General features: G+C 51.6%; 1 protein-coding gene across 1 annotated transcript in view; it reads right to left on the bottom strand.

Moving 5' to 3' along the window:
* SHB (SH2 domain containing adaptor protein B) overlaps nt 1-27,630 on the bottom strand; it is a 126,407-nt gene that overhangs the window by 46,274 nt on the left and 52,503 nt on the right. The window contains exon 3 of the mRNA XM_081103081.1: nt 1,014-1,229. Within this exon, the coding sequence (XP_080959207.1) occupies nt 1,014-1,229 (216 nt within the window). The remainder of the gene's footprint in view (nt 1-1,013; nt 1,230-27,630) is intronic.

Consider the following 27,630-nt stretch of genomic DNA (forward strand, 5'->3'; position numbering starts at 1 on the left):
ATCCTGGCTAGGCTGCTGATCAACTGAACACTGTCTCCGTGTCCTTCCTTCTTCGCCGACTCCGTCTACGCCTTTGGGAACCCCTGGACCTGCTGGGGTTGGACCCCGGCACATAAGTTTCTTTTCTTTTTTTTTGCGTCTGGCTTTTCACCTCTTACATCGGACTGGAGCATTTCACTTGGTTGTCATAAACTCTCTGTAAAGAGCACTTTTTAGCAGCTACACAATATTCCATTTGATCAGCCCCTAGCGGCTGGATATTCAGGTTGTTCCTCATCTTTCAGGCCCATGAGCAATGCCTTTTCTGAATTTTAGATCATAACCTAGGCATGGATCCCAAGGACTGGAATTAGAATAGAAGGGAATGAACAAGCTCAAGACCTTGAGGCATGTGGCAGACCGTTTTCCAAAAGGCTGAAACCAGTCTCAGAGTGGGGCGGAAGGGAGGCACCTGAGTCAGTCCAGGGGCTCTTGGCCAGGGGGCGGGCCAGCCCTAAGGCCAGGATGTGCCCAAGGCCTTGCTCTGTGAACTGGTCCATGTTAAAGCCAGGACTGGAAACGCAGCAGCCCTGGCCGCATACAGGACTAGCAAGCTGTACAACTAGGTGTGGCACTGGGTTCCCTCAGGCCCAACAGGAGACACAACGCAGACTGGTTTTGTTTTAGTTTCTAAGAAAGTTCCTTCTGAAGTCAGATCTTGGCTTCAGTGTGTTAGAGCATTACGGACAGGACTGAGACAGGGTCAGACAATGAGATTAGCTGGGGCTTCCATGAAGAGTGGGGAGCCTGGAACTGAGACCCAGGATTTCCTCTTGGCCTGGCCTCCCTCCCCTCCAGGACTCTCATTTTCGAGGGGCTCAGCTGAACTAGAAGCAAGGACAGCCCAACTGGATGACCCAACGCAGCCCTTGGCTTATCTGAGCAGGCAGGGACAGCGCACTGACTCCCTTTACCAACGACGAGTGTCCAGCGTGGGTCAGTGCCGTCTCTGGGCAGGGCCACTGGCTCCTTACCTGCCAGAGCTGGGATGGTGACCCGGTTCCACTCCCATGGCTGGTCGTACTCATCAGCGGGCCTGTCGTCATCCTGGGGCAGCTTGCTCTCCCGCAGTCGGGGGCTGACTGCGCTCTCTGAGTCCGAGTCGATGCTTTGGCCCTCGGGTTCGTAAGGGGTGTCATACAACTGGATGCCTTTGTGCTGGGACCGGACACTTTCCTGCCTCTGAAATTCTGCAGGCAAAAAAAGGAAGCAGAGGTGTCATGGAATTGAAACACACACTTCCTCACCTGGGATCTGCCAGGTGACACCCACAGGGGTTCAGAGCCACCAGCCAAGGAGGTGATGACCGCACAGGAACAGCCCCCTTTTCTGCATTCAATTGCTCCTCCCACCCCTTGAAGGCAGCATCTCTGCTTTCCCCGGCAAGGTTTCCTCACAAAGATCTCAGGCTCTCAGGCCTGATGAGAGAGGCAGAAGGCTCACCGCCTCCATCCGCAGGTTCACTGCAGTCTCAAGGGCATGGCCCCGGCGTGCGCATGATGTTCCAGGTGTGTTCTCACACCAGCCCAGAGCACAGAGCTCTCACCCCCTCGCTTTACAGACCAGTGGAGCCTCCCCCAATAGGACGGTTCTCCATTCTTGGCACTTTCACTCCCCGTCTGAATAACGGAACGATCCTCAAGTTTTCACCCAGCTTGTATATTCATTTTAAAAGACCCAACAAGCCTCCCCAGGGAGCCTGGGTCACCGTTTTTCTCCCCTGCAAAGTGGCTCCTTCCCAGCATTCCCACCTCCCCCAGAGCCTGCCTGCCTCTTAACACTCTGAGCACCTCTGAGGGATGTGAGAGCCCGTGTCCATCCCACTTCTGAATAAGGAAGGGAAGCTCTTAGTCTCGTGGGGAGGGTGCCAGCACGGGCTCCCGAGTGGACTGAGGGGCTACCTCATTCCCGAGAGGCCAGTGGGGGCCAAAGAGGGATGCGAGGATGCCACAGTCAGCTGGTTCTGAGTCAAACAGAGATGCTTTCCCTGCTCCGATCAACACCCACTGTGTGCAGGGCCCACACGGGACACAGCGAAGGGAGGGTTTGCTGCAGAGGCTGCTCTTGGGAAACGCACAGTTCCAGAAGAGATACAATGACCCAAATCACCATGACACTACAGCGAAGGGGCTCCATGCGGGGCCTGTGAGGGTGGAGGCAGGAGCAGAAGACATTTGAACTGACAGCTCTGACAGGTGGGAAATGGGAGAGGGCAGGATTCCCTGGGGTAGGACCAGGGCAAGCCAAGGCGGCGGGGCTGGGGAGAATGCTCCCTGCCTGCTTTTGGGGAGAATGCTCCCTGCCTGCTTTCCTGGTGAAACACAGCACATGTGCCATTTTGACCATTTTGAGTGTATAGTTCAGTGGTATTAAGTATATTCAACCATCACCACCACATCCATCTCCAGGACTTGTTCATCTTCCCGAACGGAAGCTCTGCACCATTAAACAATGGCTCCCCATTCCTCCCTCTCCCAGCCCTTGGTCTCTGTACATTTGATACTTTAGGTACCTCATATAGGAGAATCTTGTGATATTTGTCCTTCTGTGCCTGGCTTATTTCACTTAGCATAATGTTTTAAGTTTCTTCCATGTTGTAGTATGTGTCAGAATTTCATTTCTTTTTACGGCCGAATAATATCCCACTGTATATTTATTCACTGCCCACTTTTGTTGGAGTACTGGGTCCAAGGAGGTGAGAGAGTGGAGGTGAGGTTGGGCACAAAAGGGGTGAGAGTCGTGAGAGTGAGTTGTTTAAACATTCTCCAAATCAGAGTTCCAATGGCAGAGAGACACGTAGAATCATACGTGTCTTAAAGAGCAATTGACAAAACACACGAGTGATGACACCCTTCCAAGCAAGAGCACTGCTTTTAGGCCAGCTCTTGGGGTGACAGCCGTCCTAGCCCGAGTACAGGCCCTGATACGACAGAAGCCAGCTGAGGCTGTGCCGGGGTCGTCAGTGTGGACCTTACATAACGTTAGGGCAGTACTCCCCAAACTTCATTTAGTCATAAGTTTGCCATTGCTTGAGTACCAACTAGGTTATTATTTACCATACTTATTTATTCATTTTTTAGAGAAAATAATATTTAAAAAGTAAACCATCATCTAAACAGTTGATAAACATAAAAAGAATGAAGGAGGAGTAAATGGACCAGCGAGGTACCACTGCCCCCTGGGAGGCCGGCCCAAGGCATGCTTTCCCTTGGCTGAACAGGAGATGAGCAGATGCTGGACAGCTGTCAGGGATGCAAGCCCCAGAAAGACAGTTTCTTTGTCACTTTCTCCTTTTAGAGAGAATGAAAAGGAAAAAAACCTTCTTACAACATGGTTCTCAGGCCACCTAAAATCCTGTCTCCTCTGAGCACATGTCCCATACTTTGGCAAAGCACACTTATTGTGAGTAAATTTGTTAGTTTGGGGGATGAAGCTTCCCTTTCCATGCAGAGTGGGGGTAGAGGTAAGGGGAGGGGAGAAGAGGAAACGAGAAGAGCTATAGAAGGTACAGCCTGGCCCTGGGTTGTGTAGCTCAGTTAATTGGAGCATCATCCTGTACACCAAAAGTTGGGTTCAACATTCCAGTCAAGGCACTTACCCAGGTTGCAGATTTAATCCCTGGTTGGGCCAGTGCAGGAGGCAACTGATCGATGCTTCTATCTCACATCAATGCTTCTCTCTCTCTCTCATCCCCCCCTTCCTCTCTCTAATATATATATATTTTTTAAAAAGGTAGAAAGAATCTGGTCAGCTGAAGGTGAAGACCAACTGTAAAGTACTGTAGACAAGTGACATGACCTGCTTTGTAAGGTCACTGTCATCTGTATCACTCCCGCCCTGGTTTCTAAGGAGTGCACTTGCCTCCTGTCTTTGGAGAATTCCAAGCGCTGAGGACACCGGGAACACAGCTGATAGGCACTGACCCAGGAAAACCCCGTTCTTCTTCATCCTATTTCAGAAGCAGGACCAGCAGCCACTACTGGGTAAACTACAGTTTACAAAGCACTTTGCATGCGAACCACCATTTGGTCTTGAGCACCACAAAGCAATTCACAGATGCATTTCTGTGGGCCCCTTATTCTCTCCCAAAGCCTGGTTGCAAACAGATATTCAATGAATCTGGATGGGATAAATGAATGACAGCTGACAGCCAGATTTGCCCCCAATTCCAGTTAATTTCCGAAAGTCCCCGACAGCCATGTTACAGTTTAGTATTAGGCAATATTCAGAAGAGATGGATATTCTACATAAATACCAACCTAAAAGGAAAACACGTGCCAGGGAACAGATTAGCTATTAAATCAGAGGGCCTCGTGAGTACACCTCTCACACAGGATTTATTGTTCCCAAAGCATCTGTGCCTTACAAAGCTGGGTTAGTAATGGCATGCAGTTAGGGCAGGCGATGTTATAATGGTAATCATTAAAACAAGCTTCCTCCGTTTTACATGGTGAATTCAAATTTTCATTAAGGCTCCAACAATAGGGAACAGTTAAGTAAATTATGGCATGCTAACTGGATGGAATATTAAGCAGCCATTAAGATGATAAATCTGAAGATTATGTAGCTACATGGAAAAGCATGCATGAAATTATGCTAAGTTAAAAAGTAAAATACAAGATTGTTTATGTGTTGAGAGCAAAACGCATAATATGGGCTTTCTAAACAAGTCCTGGACAATGTGAACATGCCCAACGGGAACTCTACTCTTTGCTTAGGAATTGCTGAATACCGGCATCCCATAATACCTAAACTCTGATGGCAGCGGTGCTGTAAGTACAGATACACATGAATAAGGGGCTGGAACTCTGAGGCAGGAAGGTAAACAGCCACTGTGTATAGAGGAAGGAATTACTGCATAATTATTTTTGAACGTTGTTTTAAATAATGAATAAAAATGCTAGTAAAAAATGTAATTAAGATGGGAACACATAAAGGTAAATATAATTTTAAGCAGGCTGGGTTTACAGGAGCTGTGTGTTTTGGAAGCAGCTGCCTTTTCCCCGAGAAAAGGCCCATTTAGGGAGCATCTTCTGTCCCAGGAGAGGTTGGCCAAGAGCCCCAGGAAGTCAAGGGCCACAACACCAGGCCAGCTCACCAGACGCCACGTCTCCTGCCTAATGACCAGGTCCATCCTCCTTGTTACCTGGACCGATATGTGACGATCCAGAGGCTGATCTAATAGGGGAGCTGGTGACCATATGTTTTAAGTCACAAGTTATCTGGACATCACCATCTAAAAATTAATGGAAAATGACCTTAAATAGTGGGTGGCAGGCTGTGATTTCATGCCTCTTAGGCAGGGAGCAGAAACATTAAATTGAGAAAGTAGGAATTTCTCTCGACCTCTGGAGTAGAAAGGTTTTCACAAGTGGAACTACATAAGAACTGAAAGAGACCCTGGGTGCATTCACCAAGGGCTCAGGGCCAGGAGGTGAGGCAGGTACTCTGACCGACTGGCCACGGAGAGGCAAGGGCCAGGGGACTATCCGAGCGAGGGGCCCAGGACAGAGCTAGGTGCAAACCAGGAGCCTCCTGAGTGGATTTGACAAAGGTTTAGAGTTCCCCAAGCCCACAAGCAATGAGCTATATGCTACATTTCACTCCAGCATTCATCAACTCTGTGCCTCACACCCCTTTTACCTTTGGCTGCCAGGAAGCTCGTAGTTTATTTAGATGGATAACTTCAATAGCTATGTTAGCTTAGATATTGTGTAGATTCTCTTGCCCTTCCCTCTACATGGATTTTGATTATTATAATAGCCTCAGTATACACATTTCTTTTTATTATAGTCAGCCTCAAATCTACATTTTGAAAGTAGATGAACCCACAAGTAAATGAAAAAATACACTAACACACTTTATGGTAAATACTTTCACTAGTAAGAAGACTGGAAGAAAAGAAACCTTTTCGTTACCTCTTTACCTTCCCTTCAGGAACAGGAACAGGAGGGCGGGGCTTGGCTTCAGTCTCAGGGAGCACCCAGCCATCCTCACACCCAGCCAGGCACTACCAGCACCAGAGCTGGACGGAGACGAATGAGGCACAGTCCTGGCCATCAGGGAGCCCCTGACACAAAGACTCCTCATCAGGGAACAGACAGGGCACTACAATTCAGCCGGGGAAACTGGGGAGGGCCTTGAGAGTTAGACATGAAGTTGTGGCACAGAAAATAGCATTTGATGGAGGCACAGGGGATGGGAGCACAGGTGTACATGGGGAAGGAGGGTCATCCAGGGGGCCCAGTGAAAGGGGAAGCTGGAGGCAGGTGGAAGTGGGTTCTGAATGGCCCTGAATGCCTCAGGATGGCACCTCCAGGAGTGTCGAAGGAGAGGTGCCCTAGAACCTCTGGGCAGGGCGGAGCTGGGTGGGGAGAGGCTGGCACAGACGTGTAGGAGCCTAGCTGGAAATGATAGACGCTGGCCTGCAGGCCCCTCACCTCTAATTTTCCCAGCTGGGCTCGTCTGGGAATCCATACCAGATCCCAAATCACAGGGTGGCAGGGCTCAGAGGGACGTGTGGCCCACGGAGGTCAGCACCTCTCAGCCTATGAAACCTCTCCTCAGTCAGGGAGGGCGTGCTGGCTGTGCCATGAGACTTCTCCCACACAGCTTTGAAGACTCAGAGGTCTAGGGTGACATTACTAGGACAACACACCCACCCCTGACTGGGTCTGCCCTGCACCAGCCACCTGGAGGGAGGCAAGGCCCGGGGGAAGGTGAGCAACAGGTTCAACAGCAAGTGTGATGGCTGAAAACACTGGTCCTGCCAGACTGCTTGGGCCTGAATCCTGGCCCCAGTGGGGACCGGGCCGAGCTGCCCCAGTTTCCTCATCGCTCGAGGTGGCTACCTCAGCACCCACCTTAGAAGGATGCTATAAGTTATGATTCGCATTCAGTGTTGAGGACAGAATGCTCCAGAAGTGACTGTCCCAGTTACCACCACTGGGGCTTCCTAGGGACACCCTCCAAGACCCCTCCTCCTCTGCGATTGCCCTATGTCCCCCAGAGCTACAAAGGCCTGCTTACTGAAATCTGACAGGCCAACCTGCATTGGGTTTCAGTACCAACCTCAGAACTACTAGTACTTCCATTTCTGGATCCACAACTTCCCATGTTAGCTGCTGATTTGGCAATCTCACGCCTCCACGTGGGAACCCTGCCTTGGATCAAGTCTTGTGCACAACACGAAACATACAAGGGAGGTCTCAGCGACCAGGAGTCTACATTTTACAGATGGGCAAACTGAGGCTGGGGATGAGAAGAAAGTGGCAGAGAGGAGGCCCAAGTCCTCTAACTCCTGCCTTTCCTAGATGCTTCCCGACAGCTTTTTCTCGGACTGTCTTGTTTTTAACCTGGAAGCAGGGGCATCTATTCCAGGCGGGTCGGGTGCGAAAAAGCACACCCAGCGCGGCAGACTAAGCGAGGGGCTCCTCGGCAGTGGCGGCGGCTGTTTCTAATTAGACACGCAACCGAAACCCCGCCAAGTTCCAGGGCGCCACATCAAAGCGGAGACGGGACGCTCTCCCCTTCGGAACTGTTCAAAAGCTCCTGGAGAAAGACCCTCCGGACCAGGGTGCTTCAACGGATGCCTGGATGCAGGTGTCCCTTGGAGGCCGGAGGCCGAGATGGCAGCAGGAGACCTCCTGGGTGGACGCTGTGGGCCAGCAAGGGCAGGGCAGGGCGGCAGGGAATCAACGCCTGGAGACAAACCCAGCATGACACAAGCAGGAGGCCCCTCCTCCTCTATCTAGTCTGGTTTCCGGAGCTGTCCCGAAGCCAGGAGACTGACTAATTGGAGTTCTCTTACCATCTCTTTTCCAGGCGTGCAGAGAAACACCCAAGAAACAGAGGGGGAGCTCTGCGGAAGCGGGGTGTGGAACAGGAACAATGGTCCCGTCAGGAGCAGAGCGGGCCTGGCACTGGCCGGGGTCTGAGTCAGGAGCCTGGTGTGCTCCCTTCCCTCGGTCATCTGTACAGTGGCAGGGTCGCCCCTGGAGCCGCCTTGTTCTGTGGCCCAGAAGGGAGATAAGCCTGCACACCGGATGACACCGAACATGATTTCCTTGGATTTAAAAAGCCATGCGGGCCTCTTCGCAGAGCTCGCGGGCACTCTCTGTGGTGACAGCTGTGTCCGTCAGCCCTGCCCATCGCTCTGCACTCTTCCCCTGACGGCCTTCGCGTGCGGGGATGGGGGCCTGAGCGGTGCAGGCCCGAGTTCTGTCGCCATCCCCTGTGGAGACTCACTGAGGCGAACTGGCTGCTCCAGGATCCTGGCTGCTCCCAGGCAGCGCATACACGAGTCTCCATTGGAGCAGCCACTTCCCCAGGAGACAGCCTTCCAATTCTATACCAACTGTAAGATCCAGCGGGAGCCTGCCTGCTTTGCTTTCTCAAACATCCACTGAGCCCCTACTGTGTGCGAGAGTGCTGAGCACTCTCAGGGTGTTAGACGAGGCTTCCCTCCTCCCCCCTGCCCCCTCCCCAAAGGTCTCCTGGTTTAGCAGGAGAATCGGGGCCGCACATCTATAAGCACTGAGTTAATAACAATTACGAGTTACTGAAACCTGCTGGTGCCAGGCACCGTCTTGGGCATAGGCAGTGTATCATTCCTAGCAAGGCAAGTGGGACTGAGTTTTACATCGCAGAAACTGAGGCTCAGACAGGTTCAGAGGCTCGGCTGGGTTCACCAGTTCTGACTGGCCCCAAGCACCCTTAGGTGGTACAGACAGTGGCAGCTGGGTGGAGGAAGAAAACAAATGCAGTCCTTGGGAGTTTGAAAAACTTTAGGAAGGAGGTGGCCTTTCACAGAATCTTAGGTACTAGTGCAAGGAGGGCCCTCAAGGGTCAGGGAAGCCTAGGGATCCGCCTGGTGTCAGACAGCACACAGCAGGCCCAGGCAGAAAATCAAATAGTTTGAGTTGCTTTGTGCCCTTTGCTTATGAGGAAGAAGAGCTGGGAAGTGGCTAGAACAGCAAAGTAGAGCTGTGCTATGGAAGGCCTTGAGTGCGGCGGGAGGCTGCAGACTCAGAGGTTGGAAACTGGAAAATGTGGACCAGGAGCCTTAATCAGGTTTGCGTTTTCACACACACAGCAGTCTTTTTTAGAAGCTGGCAGGAAACACCCGGGTGTAGCAATCAGCTACTGATGACCTGAAAGTCCAACGGGCAAACACTTAGGGCTCCACCCTTTCAGGAAGTGGACAGAGGATGCCCAGGATCCAGCAAGAAAACACACCCCTGCCAACAGCCCAAACACGGAAATGAGGATTTCTTCCAGGAGGAAGGGCAGAGGTGGAAATGGCACTAGCCTCCTCAGGTCAACCCTGAGAGGGGCAGGTGCCCCCTGACCTCTGTGCTGCAGACAGAGGCCAGGGTCAGCAGGGGCTGCCTGGGGCCTTGGCAATCAAGCCAGACGTGAGTGCAGCCTTGTGTCATCTGAGTATTGATGGTCGTACTCATAAAGAGGGCCAGCCGCCCACTGGTGCAATCTTCCAGTCTGCTGGGCATGATGAGGTCTCAGCTTCTAGAGGCCTCGGGCTACATGCTAATGTGATAAAGCTACGGGGGACAGACTAGTCACACCTGCCTGTTCTCATGGTCCCCCAGAATGAGCCTTGGAGGAGCCATGACCACACCCAAGCCCCTCCCCACCTGCAGCTCAGACAAGCTGAGGGGTTCAGCCAATGTCTCGAAGGCTAAACTCTCGATAACACTCCAAGAATTACTGAGTACTGAGTGCATGCTGTGCCGGGGTCTGTGCTAGGAGCACTGCATCCAGTCCTCCATTTAATTCTCACAGCACCTCTATGAGGGGCTACTGTTGACATCGCCATTGTAAAGGTGGTCATAGAGCAAGCCAGGGATGGAGGCAGCCTGGCTCTAAATCCCAGCAGCTCAACTTCTTAACCCTGCAGCTGTCTACGCCATCTTTCTGATCCAATTCGGTGCTTCCTCTACTCTACCAGGTCCAAAACAATACCAACGCGTTCGCCACCGGTGCTAGCCTGCCCTGTTCCAGGCAGGTAATAGGTCATTGAGGTTTATCTGACTCGGACCATACATAGGTCCCTTCAGAAATCATGGTCAAGCAGTCGGGAGGAAAGCCAAGGGCAATATTATGAGGAGGAGAGCTGCCCGTTAAGGGGGAATTCCAGCACATTCTAAAACTTCAGAGGGGCAGCCAACACATGCTGCTGTCCCAGTCTAGCTGGCCCTAAGCAAGTGATTACAAACTGGCATTGGGAGCAGAGTGCCAGCCTCCCAGGGCAGAGACAAGGCCCCTTCTAGGCATGACCCTTCCCTTCACCTGAGGAGGTACCCCTTGCCACATGCCAGGTTTGCAGCCAAATGGGTCAAACCCACCTGGTGGGGGCTGTTGCTGGTCATGACGTCACTGTCTCACGCTGAGGGATGTTGCTGGCATTGTGCCGTGCCCAGCACAGCTGCCTGGCCGGAAGCAACTTGCTGAGCTCTGGCAAGCTCTCTGCCCCAGCCTTCCCTGCTTTGGAACTGCTTCAATAGAGGAGCTTATCCCCTTGGGTTCTTGGACAACCTTGGCCTTCTGGATGATGGTGACAAGGCTGCCGGCCCGATACCAGCCTGGCCCTGCACTGACCAGCTGTGTGACTAGACAACCGCCTGGTCTATGGGGCTGAGATTCCTTGCAGGTGAAGCAGGAAGGGGTATAGCAGATGGTCTCAGAGGCCGCTCTGGCTCCAAAGTCCCTTCATCCGATTTTTCAAATAGTGGATGTTTACACAGGCTTCTTAGAAGGTCCAGGGCTACAGCTCCAGAATGTTTAGGGGACATATGAGGGAGCACCCATCCTACCATCATGTGGGGTCCCTGGCCTCAGCATCCCAACCACCTTCCAGCAAACTCCTCCCAAGTTTAACCTCCACATGCAATGAGAGCCCTGCCTGGTGAGCTCCACTCCAACGCACAGTTACGTTCTGCCTGCGATAACTCATTTTGTGTCAACGTGACTGAGCCCAGACATTTGATCAAAACATTCTGGGTGTTTCTACGAGTGTTTCTGAATGAGATTAACTTCTAAATCAGAACATTGAGTAAAACATTCTCTCCCTAATGTGGTGGGCCTGGTCTAATCAGTTGAAGGCCCAAATACAACAATTCCTCTTGCCTGACAGTGTTTGAACTGGGACACTGACCTTTTTCCTTCCTTTTGACTCCAAGTGAAACATTGGCTCTTCCTGGGACTCGAGCCTGCTAGCCTTCAGACTGAAACTACACCATCAGTTCTCCTGGTTCTCAGGCCTTCAGACTTGAACAGGAATAAAACTATGGGCTCTCCTGGGTTTCCAGCTTGCTGACTCACCATGCAGGTCTTAGGACTTGCCAGTCTCCATAACTGTGTGAGCGAATTCCTTATCATAAATCTCTCTTATTGGCTGCTTCCCTGGAGAACCCTGACTAATACATACATGCCTCTATGAAGAGTACTTCTCACATGCCCAGTACATGGTCCACGGTTGGGCTGCCTGTCCATTCCCCTTTCAAGAAATAGTTCCTGTAAAGTATGTGTACCAACATGGTGTGCTGGGTCTACAAAACCTCTTTATGCCAATGCAGAAGACATCTCCGACGTGTCCTGACCCAAAATACAGGGATGCAGCCAAGCATCGCCTCCCTAAGAGGGACTTGAAGTTCTGCCCTCTGGAGACCTAACAATAGCAGAGCCACTGCAAGATCAGGACCTCAGGGTGGGGAGATCCCTACCTGGCCCAGGAATGACCACCTGCCAAAGGCCCACCCACACAATAAAAAAGACCAACAGCAAGACTCCCTCACTCCATACAGCACTTTCTTGTCCACAGGCCCTTTGCATTATTTGGGGCTTATAACCATCAGACTATAAACAGATCCTGGTAGGCAGAACCTCATCATGTAATAGGGGGCCAATGGGAAGCCCAGAGTAGAAGGGACTTGCCAAGCCACAGAGTGAGAAATCAGCACAATTCCTACCTACTGGTATGTCCAACTTTACTGTCACATCTTGTATTTTTTTGGTGCCACAACACAAAATATCGATTCTATTTTTTGTTTTGTTTGGAAGAGGAGTGGGGAAGGTGTGTGTGTGGGTGCTACACACAAGAATTAGAAACCTGAAAGCTACCTCTGTAGAACCACTTTCAAGCAGCCTTTTCCTGTCAATAGCCATCACAGATGACACCATCCACACAACCATCTCAAGAATTATTTGGAAGGAAACATCTGGATAATGAATACTTTTATGTTGGGAAATGCAAGGACAGCTCCTCCTCGGGGCCCTAAAAAAGTGTCCTGAAGAGACCCCATACTGTGAGAAGGTGTCATTAACGCCTGGAGCACGAGAGCAGAGGCGCCTTGAGATTCGGAGTGGAGACAGCCATCTCTTTTCCCACTGGCTCCTCTCCAGGATGCCCAGCCTGAAGCGCTGCTGCCCCAGAGCTCCCAGTCAGGGTTTCTGTTTGGTTTGGGACACCATGTCCTGAACCCCACAGCACGAGAGCGGCGTGCAGCAGCTCACAGATGAATCCGACACCATCACTAGCACTTCCCTTTAAGAAGCTGGGAAGGTGTTCCTGACATCTCGTATCAGCCACCACGCTCTCAATGTTAGTGTGAGAATTCCTCAGCCCAGGGGCCCCCAGACTCTCTTACCAGAGCTCCAGACATTTGTGTGCTCAGTTCCCAACCCCACCCCCACCCCCACTGCTGAGGGCCAAGTTCAAGTCCAACCCATCTTGACACACCCTGTGATTCCGAGCACAGAACACGGCTCCACAGATGCTCTGTAAACATGGGCCGAGAGAACAATAGTCTTTTGCGAATTTAATACAGAAAAGAGATATTTTAAAATGTATCTACCTTAAAAAAGGAACTGTGCTCATAGACTAGTGGGAGGAGTATAAACTGTGGAGATAGCCTTTTCAGAGAGAGAAAACTGGTGGATTTAACAAAAATTAAATACCCCGTGGCCTGATGTTCCATTTCTGGAAATTTAATCTACAGAAATACCCAGACCCACACACAGAAATAAATGTACATGGATGGATGTTTGCTACAGAAGCAACAATGAAAAACAGGACCCCAGCTGAAGGCTATGACTAGGGAGGACTGAGTACACTGTGCTGTGGTCACATAGAGCCATGCAACAGAACTGGTGACCTTGGACAAGATTTGTGATGCAACGCAAGGTGTAGCAGGATAGCATTATGTAGAAAACAATGTTTGCACTATGTAGAGATGTGTATTTTTGTCAGCAAATGGGAAAAAGGCTAAATGAAAATACAACGGATGCTTGTCTTTGGAGAGAGATTGCACCTTTTATTTCCTGTAGGCTGTATGCCAAATTTTCTTACCCAGAGCACATATTTTTTAATGTTTTTTAAATTTTTTAATTAAAAAAAATTTTAAGGAAGTTTCACGTGCAGCTGTGGCACATGAAACTACCCCCTTTACTGTTGTTGTTGTGACAGCACGTGTTGAGTATCTACTCTGAACCAGGCACTGTGCTAGGAGTTTTATATTAACCCCAGGACAGATGAGGAAACTGAGGCTGGGACAGGGAGGTCGTAGGACCGAGCTGGGGTCCTTAAGGCTCCCTGCCGCCTTTGGGAAGCACAGTGGCTGCGGAATCCCCGCATCTGCTGCTTAACATTCCAGGGGGATGGGGTTTAGATCAGCAGCTTCTGCTTTTGTGAACGTTTAACAATTTCCATTTCTTGTCATGTTGACACATTTGCAGTTTAGGAAACAGAGTTCAGAGGAAATTATGTTTGGGTTTTTAACTCTAAGATGTACATTTAATTATAACATGGCCCCATAACATGCTGCTGGTCCTCGTGGAGGCGCTGGATTTATAGACACACATTAAAGAACTGTAGTTACAGTCTAAGCCGCAGATGACAAAAGCTTTCTTAAGACACACAGCTACAAGAACAGGCCTGATCACTTTTTGGGATCTGCAAAGGTCCTGCTCTCGCAGGGACTTATACCCTTTCTTCTAAGTCACAAGGCCAGGTAATTCCCATCAGCCAATGCTGATCAACAAGTTGTGAATCAAAAAGCAACCTAAGATGGTTGATAGCAAACAGGCCGCCCTTTGCGGAGGGGGCGTGCTCAGGGTGACGTGGGTCTCGATCTCGATGCCCATCACCGAAGCAGCTGCCTCCTGAAAGGGCTCCCTGCCGAGGGGTCAGAAGGGATTACAAGCAGCACAAGTTCTTGCCCATCCAGCAAGTACAGATGTGCTTCAGGAAATGGACCAAGAGTCCTGACTGGAAAGCCACACTAGAGTGACGGTGGAGGTCCGGATACCAGCTACTTCACTAGTTCATTCTTTTGCTGGATCGCTCAGCTACTGAGCACCCCGTGTGCTGGTTTATGGGGAAATGCTGATCAATGAACCCTGGCCCCTGCCCTAGAGAAGCTCACAGCCTAAAACACAGTATTCTCTGGGGCTTTTTAGTTAAGTGCATCATCTGCTCAAGTACCTCTGGCCTAAGAGGCTCACGCTGTAATGGCTAAGCAATGGGGAGCCATCAAAGGCTTCTGAGGAGACCCAGGGGTGAGCACTTCCCTGGTCCACCCACTGCACTTTATCCTGTGTTGGAAGGCTGGGCTAGTCAGGTCCCCCAGGCCCATTTCCCCAAATTTCAGACTGGACTCTTACTGCCACCATACACAGGGTGGAGTAAATGAATGCACTGGTATCAACCCCAAGCCCTAGGGCAAGTGTTAACTTTGGGACACCTGTTAGCCAGAATCAAGTGCCAAGGGTCTGGGGAGCACTAGGGTATATATTGTGCACTTATACTTACAAACATGTATATGTACACATATATGTACACACACACACACATGCAGAGTCACATGCATATATGACAGGCCCTCTAGCAGACTGATTAATGCCTGAGTCCCTTAGAGTGCCTGCCCCACCCTGGTCAGCAGGTTTTCTCTGTAGAGGTGGGGTGGGGTGAAGGAATTGGAAGCATTTCTTGTCAGGTGTGTATATGTAAGCATCTCGGCCAGAAGTCAGGGGCACACGGGGTGAGTGACAGGGGAAGAGACTAAAAATGACAATCAGCAGATGCTCGAGGCCTGCTGAGGACTCTTCTTCCTTTTCCTTGAAATAAGACGGGGCTTAGCAAGTGGCTTTTGGATTAAGTCTTATGACCCAGTGAATGAGGACTGGGGGAGGGTGGGGTGGAAAAGGAAGCCTATTTGAGTGTGTATTAAGTTAGGAGAAAAAGGAAATCACAGGAAGAAAAATGAACTAAAAGCTAAAAATAAGGCAGCTCCAAGATTTTGCTAGACAGAAAATATAGCCCAGCTAAGTAGGGAATCCAAAGTGGTATAAAACAGAAAATGTAAAGTTCCCACCTAAAAATAACTGAAGTACTAATGTGGACTCACTAATGAGAAATATGGAATTTCTGATATGAGCCAAAGATTGTGGTCTCACTTGGAAGGGAGGGGTTGCCCGCAGTCTGGAATTTAAGGTTCTCTTCGAACTAGGAAGCTAGCAATACAGGGCTGAGGTCAACCCCAAGTATTGTGACCTGTCGGCTCCACAACCTACAGAAAGCTCTGCCCTACCACTCACTCAAGTAAGTTTCAGACCTTGTCCATCTTGGAATACATGCAAACATTATTCAAATCATTAGCCTCTATCTCTCCCTGATAGTGTAGTGCTTCAATCCCAGATACAGAACATGTTGGCAGCTCTGTATAACGGTATGCACGATTTGGAACCGGACCCAGGAGACGGGTCCAAGCCCTGGCCCTGGCATTGACCAGCTCGGGCCCTGTGGAGAGCGACTTGTCCCCACAGAGCCTCGGCTCCTCCGCTCTGGAGTGGGGAGAATACTAATATCAACTTCACGGGGCTGTGATAAAATAAAACCAGACAGGTTATAAAAGAGGCTTGTAAACCATAAAACCCTACGCAGATGTTACAGATTAGGGCGGCATACACATCCATGTGCACAGATAGAGACACAACCTTATTCCTAGCTGACATCTGGTATAAATGACTCGCCATTCAATCAGTTTATGTCCACCAGGAGAAGACATCTTATTTCATTTTTCTTTTCTAACATTAGTCTGTACAGTGTTTTTCCACCGAGGTTGAACAAACAGAATCAACTTCTAGCTCGGCATTCAACAGTTTCGATATTGACTCCCTAAAAGAAGGACCCTGCAATATGTGACAAGGTTCTGAAAAGCATGATCTGACTCCTGGGTTCAGAAACATGACACACTTTTTTGCAAGACACCCACCCCCATAGAACTTGGAACGGCTCTGGGGAAAGGATTGCCTTTATGTTACACATACACCCCCTAATAACTGGAACCGAAGCGCTCTTCCTGAACGTTTCATTAAGTATATCATCTGCTCGCGTTTGGCACTTTTCCACTAGCTGGGAACCTACAAAAACTGATGTGGTATGACAGCTGAGTTGATGCTGCCAGACAAGCCTCCTCGCTCGCAAACGAGGTGGGGGCGGTGGGAGCCGGGAAGGAGGAGGGGAGGGAGGGCGGCAGCTGTCACGTTACAGCTGCCACCACACAGACACGCACTTCAGATTTCACTCACGTCCCCCTCATGGAGGCACCAGCCACAGGCCACATGACTGAGGGCTCCGTGCTCATCCTGGTGAGACAAAGAGGCTGAGACTCCTGAGGACATCCTACCCTCCCAAGGAATCTCTCTCTACTCCCCTTTGGTGCAAGCTTTCCTCTGGTGTTTCCACCTCTGGGCCGGATATCTCCCCCACCAGGCCCATTGCTGACCTGGAGAAGGCTCTGCTGCTCCGCATCCTACTGCCAACTCAGCGGGGCTGGCCCACGGAGGCCTTCAGCAGCCCCTGACCACTGGCTGCCAGGCTGTAGAACAGTTCCTCGGCAGGCGGTGGTCACAGCGTGCTCCAAGCCTGAGTGAGAACAGGACCTCAGGGGTCCTGCTGAGGATCTGTCACCAAAGTCCATTAAAATCTCATTCATCCGCCACTCAGAGGATGCCTCCCTCTGCTTAGCTTGCTTTCCTCATTGACAATCAGTGTATGTTAATAGTGGGAGTAATATTGTGGGGGGCATGGGCAGCAGAGAGAAGAGGGGTGCTCAAAATTAGGAGAGCAAATGTATAGAGAAAACTCCCCAGCACCTGCAGGGACCCTAGTTACACACCCAAAGGGAGTCGGCTATTTCCCGCCATTCTTATCTACTCCGTAGAGACGGTCATGGTCCTTAAAACACTCAATTGTATGCACTCCCTTATATCTGCCAGAAGGAATGGCTTAAATCAACTATTCTAAGAGCCAAATCATCATTTTAGGCAGATGTCTTTCAACACGCAATTGGCTCACATCCAACGATTCTATACAATAGGTCAAATCATTCTGTTTCCTGGGGGCTTAATTTGCAACTAATTCCTCTTACAAGGTTTACCAGGAAGCTCCCGCTGTTTAAAATGAGCCATGCTGGGGTCCTTTGTGGAGATTTCTCTATGTGGTGGACAACCGGAAATGGCTGTTCTGAAAAATGCCCAAGCTGATCCCAGCTATTCTGTGTGCCCACCGTCAGCTGTGGTCCGCAGGTGGGAGCAGCTGCAGGGTGGTCTCCTGTCCACAGGCTTGATTTATGGTCTCAATTTTCAGGAGGATCTGAAGCCCTCTGCCCTCACAACTAAGAGCTGTCCAGGTCCTCACCTGCCTCACAACCTCCGAGCTCAGCTGTGGCGCCCAGTGGGAGCTGCTCAGGAGGGAGAGCAGTCTGGCCAGCCCAGATGGAGGCTCACTAACCCAGGTCCCGGGCCGGGGCATGTGCAGGATCTGTGATTTCGTGCTTAGGTGCCCAGACTGCACAGGGCCTGTTTTAAGTACTCACACAACACAACAGTTCTCTAAAAATATTTGGGAGGTTGGCTAACTTAGGCGAGAGTCTAAAACCCTCATCTCTACACCACCAGCTGGCTCCCCATCAGTCACAGCGTCCGTGCTTCCACTCGGTGCCAGTTCAGAGCCTGCTCTCCACTCCCCCACCCCAACGATGACCTTTCCTTTCAACACCCAAAGGCCTTCAAAGGCCTGGCTTAGATCTCACCCCCTTAAGTGCTGTCCCTAACCCACTCTGGGGAGGCATTTTGCTCCTTTGCTGCCCACTCTGGCACTGATTATCTGTCCCATTCATTTGCCAATCAATCACCAAGGCCTCTTCTAGTGCCAGCTTTAACTCTGTTCTCAACTTCCTGCGAGTCTGCTCTCAACTTCTTATCCTGGGCTGATTTTCCAACTTGACCTAGGTTTCTGGGAGCAGAGGCTCTATGCTACCAATCTGCCTGCCCAAGTGGCCCAGTGCCTGCCTGGTACCAGCAGGGTCTCAATGAGCTCAATGATTTGATTCAGGGACAAGAAGAGATGATGGATGGAATGTGGGGAGGGGGCAAGTTACGGTTCAATAACTCCCAACAGTCCTCCGGGTAAAGCCCAAACCCCTTCCAGGGGCTCAGAACTACACCCCATGCCTTTCCATGTGCCCTGCACAAACTTCAGGGGATGGCACAGGCTGTCTCTCCCCCTGCAAGGCACCCTCCCCTGTCCCCTGCACGGTGTCACCTCTGAGTTTCCTCAAGTCCCAGCTCAGCGCCTGTGAAACCACTGGTGGGTTCCCATGGTCACTATGCTGGTCCCCTCTTCCAAGGCTGCTCGAAAGATGTGGGACAAGCTTCGACTCCTGGGAGGCCATTCCTGCCAACTTTTCCCTAGGAACCCAAGTGAGCACACCATGTCTGTGGGTCCTCCATCCCACGAAGTAAAGTCCGAGACACTCCAGTGCCTGGCCTGGGTCCATGGCTGCCCCCCAGAACTGGTACAGAGCCATAAAACGACTGCTGACTAGACAAACTCTACTGGAGCACTGCCTCCCTGTACCCCCCATCTTATCTTTGTGGCCAACCCGAGAGGCCGAGGGGTGATGTCCGACACTATCCTCTTGTAGCTCCCCCTCGGCCCGCCGCCCTCGGCCCACACAGGGAGTCCTGTGCCTTTCATACCACAGAGGGACGGAGGCTGCAGCAACGCTGCTCCCTTTCCCCAAGGCTGAGTCAGTCTGTCCCGGTTGAAAGGAGCTTCTCACTGTGCAACAAGGACAACAGGACCTCAGGGACATCAGGTCAGGGCAGGAGACCCTGCTGAAGGACAGAGGGTCCCACGATGGGGGTGGGACAAACACAAGGCGTTTCCTCCTGGCTCACGGACCACTGAGTGTAAAATAGACAAGAGGCAGGAAAGCCAGGGGACAGGCACTCGCTGTGTTTCGCTATGGCAGAGCTTCTTTCCCTTGTAAAGCGACAGGCTGCTCACCTGCCTTCTTGTAAAAGAAAACAAGACAAGGATTTACAGCATTCCTGTTGCTCGGGGACCTCAGAGTTACGATCCCAAGGCACAGGGACCAGCAGCCAGAGGCTCAGGGGGAGGAGGGAGGGAAGCACCAGGGCCTGGGTCATACCAGACAGTCACCCGCTGCCCTAGGCTTCCTAGTCACAAATGGCTCCATAAAACGTAAATCCCCCAGAACGGCAGACGCCCCAGAGACTCACAACATCTTCCCCTGAGCAAGACAAACAGTCTCTGCATGGCCTGTTTTCAAATTTGGGAGAGCACTTGCTCCCACAGCCTCAAAATCAGCCTCTCAGGCCCTGCCCAGGATGCTGGAGGAGGGAGAGGCTCTCTCAGGACTCAAAGCAAGAATGAGACAGGGAAGTATCAAGCCATCAAGGAGCCTGGGGGAGGGTTCCTTGGAGGAGGGGAAGGTGATCTTGAGAATTGACACAGGAGAGAGCTGGGAGGTGTTGAGGCATTGCCTAGAGCAGCCCTGGGCAAACTAGGCTCAGGGGCCGGATCCTTTTATGTAATGATGTTTACTTTGAATTTATATTAGTTCACACAAACACTCCATCCATGCTTTTGTTCCGGCCCTCCCCTCCAGTTTAAGAACCCATTGTGGCCCTCCAGTCAAAAAGTTTGCCCATCCCTGGCCTAGAGCCTGGAGATCCTCCCGGGGGTGCAGAGGGAGGTGTGGCTTGAGGAAGGCCTGGAAAGTTTGGACTTTGATCATGAGCAGGGGAGCAATACGGCTGGGCATTGGGAAAATCATCTGGTGACAGTGAGAGGGAGGGGTCTGGGAAGGGTGTGTGTGTTAGGGAGGGGGGGGGGGCGCAGCATGTGGGCCCTCGAGCTCCCCCGCACGGGTGAAGGGCAGTGCACTGTGCCCACACTACGGGCACGAGGAGCTCAAGGCTGCTCCTCTTTGCTCAGATGATGCACATGCAAAGTGACAGCCCTTTAGAGCACATTAAAAACATTTTCCTAAAAGTAGATACAGTAAAATTATGCTCCATTTGGAAGCAGGCTTTGGTGGAAAGACATCCCGCAGGGAATCTAGTGTGACTTAGCTCCCAAACAGATTTCCAGGGTGCCGAGTGGAAGCTGCAGACACCGAGTGTCACATGCTGTGAGAAGGTCTGATCACAACTGGTGACAAGTGGACAGAAGCACCTGAAGCCTCAGCCAAGCCTGATGGTTAGCAGACGGAGGCTTTCGGTTTGTGGGAAGTCATTTCCGGAGCCTGGTGGGACCCGTGTGTGTCTAGTGTGCCTTATTGCTACTCCTGTGCCGTCCAAGCATCAGAGTAGGTCAGCACTGACGTCACCTCAGGACCAGGCTGCAGCCCTGCCTTTAGAGGTGGAGAAACTGCTGCCCCAGAGGGGCAGTGCCTTCCCAAGTTCACACCAGGAACCAGTGCAGCTGGGTTGAGCTCCTGAGTCCTTCAGCGCATGATTCTTCCCCCTAACCACACCGCACGCTCCTGTTGTTTGGCCATTCAAAGATGTACAGGATTCTCACTGTAAGATCACAGTTCTGTGAAGCTAAGGAGAGGAGCTTTCAAGGCTGGGCCTCATGCTGTCCATCCCCAGAGTGGGGGTTTCTGGGTGCTCAGGACTTGCATGGGGAATGTCAAGGAGACACCAGGACAGATGTCCACCTTGCTGCAATGGCGGCAGGAAGAGAATGGGGCAAGAAGTCAGGAAGAAAAGCGCCACCGGCAGACCAGACCAGAGTGTCAGGAATTGAAGGAGACTCTCGCCAGGCTAAACCAGGGCCTCTCAAACCATAGGACCATCTGTCCCAGAATCATGGACCCAGGTATTAAAAAGCAGATTCTGGGGGCTCCAGGGAGAGTCTGTAATGGGTGGGGCCTAGGAATCTGCCTTCTCGAATCACTCGCCTTACCTCATCCTCACTTCCCCTGGCTGGGTGAGGGGCCACGTGGCCTGCTTGGAGAGCAGTCTGGGGGCAGAGAGGACAGGCCCTCTACAGCCCCTGCACACTGGGCCCCAGCCCTGCTAGGCCCGATTCTCTCTGCAACGCAGGGTTAAATTGCATAGTTCATCTGGGGCCTCCCGCATGATTTACCCTCCCAAATCTTTGGGACTGCCCTCATTACAGCCCTATAAAGTGCAATGCACTCTGGCCCTCAAAAGCTTGTAGCTGAGCATCTGTACTTGCCACATGTGAGCCCCACAGTGAGTTGAGGACAGAAGGAGCTCAAAATATTACCACAAAAATTGCTCTACCAGTGCAGAAGCATGGTTTGCAGTCACAGTGCTGGCTTCTGGTCCTGGTTTCCTGTGTGACTTCAGGAAAGTCTCCTAACCTCTCTGAGCCTTCATCTCCCCACCTACATAACTGGGGTGTTTACCACCCTGGAGCAGTGTGAGAATAAAGGGAACATGGATGGTGTCAGTATGTCAACATAAAAACAGGCATTGTTACACTGAATTCTGCTCTTTGGAGGGGGTGGTCAGGAAAAGGTTTTTCTTTTCTTCCAGTTTAGAGATCAGGAAGTCAATGGGCATTATTTTCCAGCAGCAGGCAAGAAAGCACTTGCATGGCTGATACCTGGCTCACCCATTTCTCCTGGAAAGGGAGCCAGGGTCCTTGGTAGGCATCTCTGAATGGCCCTTTCATAATTTTGAAACCTCAAGTGAGCGTGTGTGTTTATGTCGGTACTTATAAAGGAAGACGGAACCACCCTTGTCAGGAGAGGAGATAATCACCAAGCAGTCTCCCTGGCAGAGGCACTGTGTGTAATTAAAGACGATAATTACAGCTCCACGTCTAGTGTCAAACCCAGGGCTCTTTCCAGACATGAAAGATTGCGCCTTTTTCGCCCAGTGTGCAGAAACACACAGGCCCCATTGTGGATGGGGAGAGTGGGCAGCTCCGACCTGTAGCTAAGGCAGTTTCTGTGGGCCAAGCCCTTTGCACGGCGTGATCTGTAAGCCTTTCCCAGGAGAGCTGGGTCACATGCTCCCCGAGCTGTGTCCTCTTCAGTCCTGCCTCGCTGCAGGAGGAGACCAGGTGCCAGGGGCTCTGGGGTGATAGGCAGCCTCAGAGAGCAGGAAAGAGGGCCAGCTGGCCCCAGAGGGTCAGGTGAGTTCCCCTGGAGGTCACATGCGCACAGGCACACAGGGCCCTCTCTCCCAGCATCCACCAAGGCAGCCAGAACACTGACTCAAACACTCAGTTGTTCACCCCCACTTACCCTGGGAGGCCTCTGTGGATGAGAGGTCCCCTGGCCTTCCAGCCTGTGAGCTCTGGAGGGCAGGAGCTCCTGTGGCTATCTCTATCCTCAGGGACCCCCCCTGCAAGACCTGGCTCAGAGCAGAGGCTTTGGGTGATGGAAGAAAGAACGAGCCCTGTGTTGAGAGTCTCGAGACCTGAGTCTACTCGGCACTGATTGCTGGGTGACCATGGGCAGGCTGCCTCCACTCTCTTTTTTTCAGTTTCTCTATTGCAAAACCGAGAATAACAGGGCTGCCTCCAGGCTTGTTCTGAGGACGAAATGAGATAACGTCTAAGAAAGTGCTCTGTAGTCAGTAAAAGGAGAAGAAAATATACACTGTTATGACAATAACCCCACACATATAACTCATAGCCCAAGTCCTGGAAAACACTAGAGAAAAGCCAACTAATCTGACATTATTAATTAGAAATTTCCACAGACCCAGAGAGTTCCTGAAACAAAGACATTTTCCTTGAAGACTATTAAGCCCCAGAGAGAGAAAAGACATCGCTGCTCCCTGAAGACAGGGATCTGGAGGCAGAGCCATGGACACCACAGGTGGGGTTCAGCAGGGGAGCAGGCAGGGGGAGGGCCTTCTTCATCCTCTCCCAGGCCTGGATAGAGGTGGCGACTCCCATGGGTGCCAGCCACATGCTGCACTAAGGAGAGGAGATGGATCCTTTATAGGTAATGAGCTCCGCTGACACAAGGGAACAATAGCTGCAGGAGGCCTTGCTTGGCAACAGTCACCGAACTACACGTGGTGACTGGGAGGAGCCCTGGGCCAGGACTTTGCTGGGACCACACAAGGGGCAGCAGCTACACCTTGCCCCCTGGCCTTCTGTTTCTTCACCCACAAAACATGGGGGCAACCAGACAGCCCCCCAGTCCAGTGCCACTGCAAAATCCTCACCCTGTACAGGAAGATTTCCAGCGAGGGGAAAGGTTTTAACACCAAGTTTAAGCTTTTTGAAGAGCATCACACACCATTCAGGTAAAAGTCAGCAGCTGGCTCCGCACTCCAGAGCCTGACATCGAGGCTGCGAGAGGCCTGTGGGTTTAATGAACCAAAGGCGATTCCACCCGGGTCCCAGACCCAAAGGTTCTGCCCTTCCGTTGGGGAGCCCAGTGTGGGGCACAGGGCTCAAGCCCAAAAGGCAGCCCAGAGCTTTTCATGAGCGCTAGGAGCCTTGGGAATTTATAGTAAATCTTGGTCCAGCTGAAAATTAGTTTCAAGTCTAGGAGATAAACAGGCTGAGTGTATTAATAACAAACAAACCCTTCCTCCTAATTCCTGGGTGTAAATTATGAAAATAAGGAAAACATTGCCTAGCCTCCTCTGAGGCTCAGTTCTGTAAGGCTCCATTGCACTGTCACCTGTGCTGAGCCAGAGGTGGGAGTGAGGACATGGAGGGGTAGGCGAGTTAAGGGCCTACCTGCCTAATTCTAAGGCCCTAATTCTAAGGCCCTCCTCAGCAAAACATCTGTGGGGCCAGTCCTCCAAGCCCCTGTCTCCTGTTCCAGGTCTACCCTTAGAGCATGGGGCTGGGGGACTCCCCTGGATGCCTTCCCAGCCCAGTCATCAGGTGGAGAAGTATGTTCTAACCCACAACCTCCACCCAAGCAGACCAGACCACAGCCTCCCCAGCAGCCCCCAGGCACAAGCTTCTATGCCCACCCCTGACACACCCCGGGGATTGACTGCATTTACACGGCCACCTCCCACTACAATGGCCCTCCTGTGGGCAGGTCCAGGTGGACACCACCTCCCAGCACAGCAGGGGCTCAACAGATGCTGGCAAAGCTCCCTCCTCAGAGGGGAGAGAAACCTGGGATTGGGCTGCCCCTCTTCCATTTTACCTGGCTCTACACTGCCCCTGCCCCCAGAAACTATCCCCTCCCCCTCCCGCTAAAGGCAGCTGGGCTCAGGATTAAACCTTTCCTTAGCAGCTCTGAGCAAAGGGATGCAAAATAGTGCAGGAAGGAGAAATAAAGCGCTAGAAAGTATGTGGGAGGGACACTGTCACCCAGCGGTTGTTTTTAGTTCTGTTGGGTTGTGAAGTTGTTGCTGGGACCACCCCTGCCCCACAGATCCATCCAGTCTGACCCCAGGGCTGCCCATCCTTGTCTCTACCCTCCTCAGACCCATGGTGTTTCCTCAGCTTGGGGGCCTCCCCCAACACTGAGATCACCTGAGGGTTTGGCCTTGGCAACACAGTTCCCAGGATGCCAGAAATCCTCCCTGACAGCCCCAGACAGTTGCCCAAGCCTCTCCTCCTGCTTTGTCGCCAGTAAAATGAGGACAATCCCATGCACTGCCTCCCTGGGATTTAGGGAGGCTGAGGAGGGGTGCTCTGAAGGACAGGGTTTCTGATTACATGCCATCGGTTCTGGTTCTGATTTGAAAACCTATGGGAGTTGGGGAAAGAAGCAGGTCAGGAGGTCAGACATGGGCAGAAGGGCTTCAAGAGAAGGCACCCCTAAGCGGGCTGGCCCGGCTGGTATTAGGAGGGAAGGGCACAGCATGAGCAAAAGGACCAAGATAGAGCCAAATGACAGGAGACAGGCTCCCCCTCCATCCCATTCTGTGCCAGGACTGTGTTGGCAAACTGGGGGATGAGGGTCAGAAAAGTCATGTGGGGACAGGCCAGAGGTTGTCCCAGCTTTGGCAAACAAGATGCTAGTGCTGAGTGTGGCATGATGAGGTTGACCATGTGAGGAAGATGAGGGCTCAGGCACTCAGGCACCAGCTTCAGGGAAAGAGGGTGGGGAAGGTGGCAACACCAGGGGACAAGAAAGGGTGACAAGGACAGTACCGACTTGAAAGGACCCAATCTGGTGATGGGATGTTGGAGAGGGTGGCTTCCTGGAAGGTGCTGTGGTTGGGGTTTGGGGACATAAGTGTATGTGCCAGTCCCTATGAGGCCCAGCAATGGAAGTGAACCTTCAGAGGCACAGTCCAGAGGGTGGGAGTCCAGGATCAGAGAGCTTTTTATAAGTTCTTTTTTTTAAAAAAAAAATATTTTATTGATTTTTTTTACAGAGAGGAAGGGAGAGGGATAGAGAGTTAGAAACATCGATGAGAGAGAAACATCGATCAGCTGCCTCCTGCACACCCCCTACTGGGGATATGCCCGCAACCAAGGCACATGCCCTTGACCGGAATCAAACCTGGGACCTTCAGTCTGCAGGCCAACGCTCTATCCACTGAGCCAAACCGGCTAGGGTGAGGATCAGAGAGCTTTAATGCTCGGGGAAGAGTTTACTGATCACTTGCACAATACTTCACCAACACCACACAACTTCTGACCTGGAGACACTCTCCACCATAAAGTTCTGGGCACTGACAGTCTGAGGGCAAGGGTTCCCAGCCTGTGGTCCTTGCCCGCCAGGGGCCCCCAGTACAGCAGATAAATTACGACACAGCACATAGTGCTGTATCAGCATGATCACACAAAGAGAGACTGTAGCAGCTAGAATAGGGAGGACCAACCAGGAAGCTTGAGCCCTGGGAGATGACTCTTCCGGTGCGTCATTTTTTAGATTGCCAGGTACAATTACAGGCCTGCCTTCTGGAAGGGAGAAAGAAGTGGCATTTTATTTATTTATGTTTTGGAAAAGGACCAGAGACAGTGTACCACATCAAAACACAGGGGCCAAGCCCGCTGAAAGGCAGGACTATGTGGGGGGAGGAGAGGGGAGATCTGACGACTAAATCTGAGGCACCTGCCAAGTTACCCCATAGGTGGAAAGACTTTGCATAAAAAAAAAAAAAAATGCAGCCGAAACCGGTTTGGCTCAGTGGATAGAGCATCGGCCTGTGGACTGAGAGGTCCCAGGTTCAATTCCGGTCAAGGGCATGTGCCTTGGTTGCGGGCATATCCCCAGTAGGAGATGTGCAGGAGGCAGCTGATCGATGTTTCTCTCTCATCGATGTTTCTAACTCTCTATCTCTCTCCCTTCCTCTCTGTAAAAAATCAATAAAATATATTTAAAAAAAAAAATGCAAACCCATTGTTACTCAGCATCCAGAACAGCAGGCAGAGACCCTGCAGAGAGGGGAGCTGGAATGGGGCCCAGTCTGGTCAGCCTATATGACTACTCGGCTTTCTCATCTGTAAAATGGAAACGATCCTACTGCTTTCTCCCAGAGCCCCGGGGGGATTCCTGGCATCGTCTATAAAAGGCACCCTTTAAATACAGCCCTCTGCCATGGCTATAAATGCCCAGAAAGCCAGCTTGAGCCCTTGTTAGAGGAGAGTACTGATTAATTAGTCAAATAATAGGGTGTGGGGCAAATCACTGAATCTCCTTCTTTAGGCCTCTGGAGGAGCAGGAATTTTGGCAGGCGGTCTCCTTGGACAGTCTTGCAAACTAGCTCCTCTTCCCAGATGCCCCCAGTGTGGTCCCTGGAGCACCTGGGCCCTCCTCTGACACACAAATGCAAAGGTGCCCGCTGGCTCCTCCCCCAATAACCTTCCTTCTCCTTTTTGGATAGGACAGTCCCTACCAGGTAACTGACACTGTCATCCTCCCAATCACCAGGATCCCAGCTTCTCCCTCTCTCTTACCCACTGCACTCCAAGGCTGGCAAGCTCTGCTACCCCACCCACTCACTCCAGCTCCTGCTCCGCCTGCAGTAGTCCTCAGCCACAGCCCTGGCTCTGGCCTCAGCCCCCTGGCCTAGATGACTGTCGTAGCCACAGAGCCACAGAACCAGTCTCCCTGCCTCTTGCTTCTCTTTGCTCTAATCCATCCTACACACCCAGGCGGGCACAACTTCCTAAACAACTTCCTAACTGTGTCACACCCTGCTTAGAGCTGTTGGGTGGGTGAAGGATGCCAGGAGCTTTGCTGCCAATCAACCGGAGTTGCCCTGAGTCAATTTCTAAACAGGCATTTCCACCAGTTTCTATTCCATGAGATCTTTTCATGTCTCTCTGGGATTCTGAAAGGC

Source organism: Myotis nattereri, assembly GCF_964212035.1.
Source record: "Myotis nattereri genome assembly, chromosome: 12".
Lineage (NCBI taxonomy): Eukaryota > Metazoa > Chordata > Mammalia > Chiroptera > Vespertilionidae > Myotis > Myotis nattereri.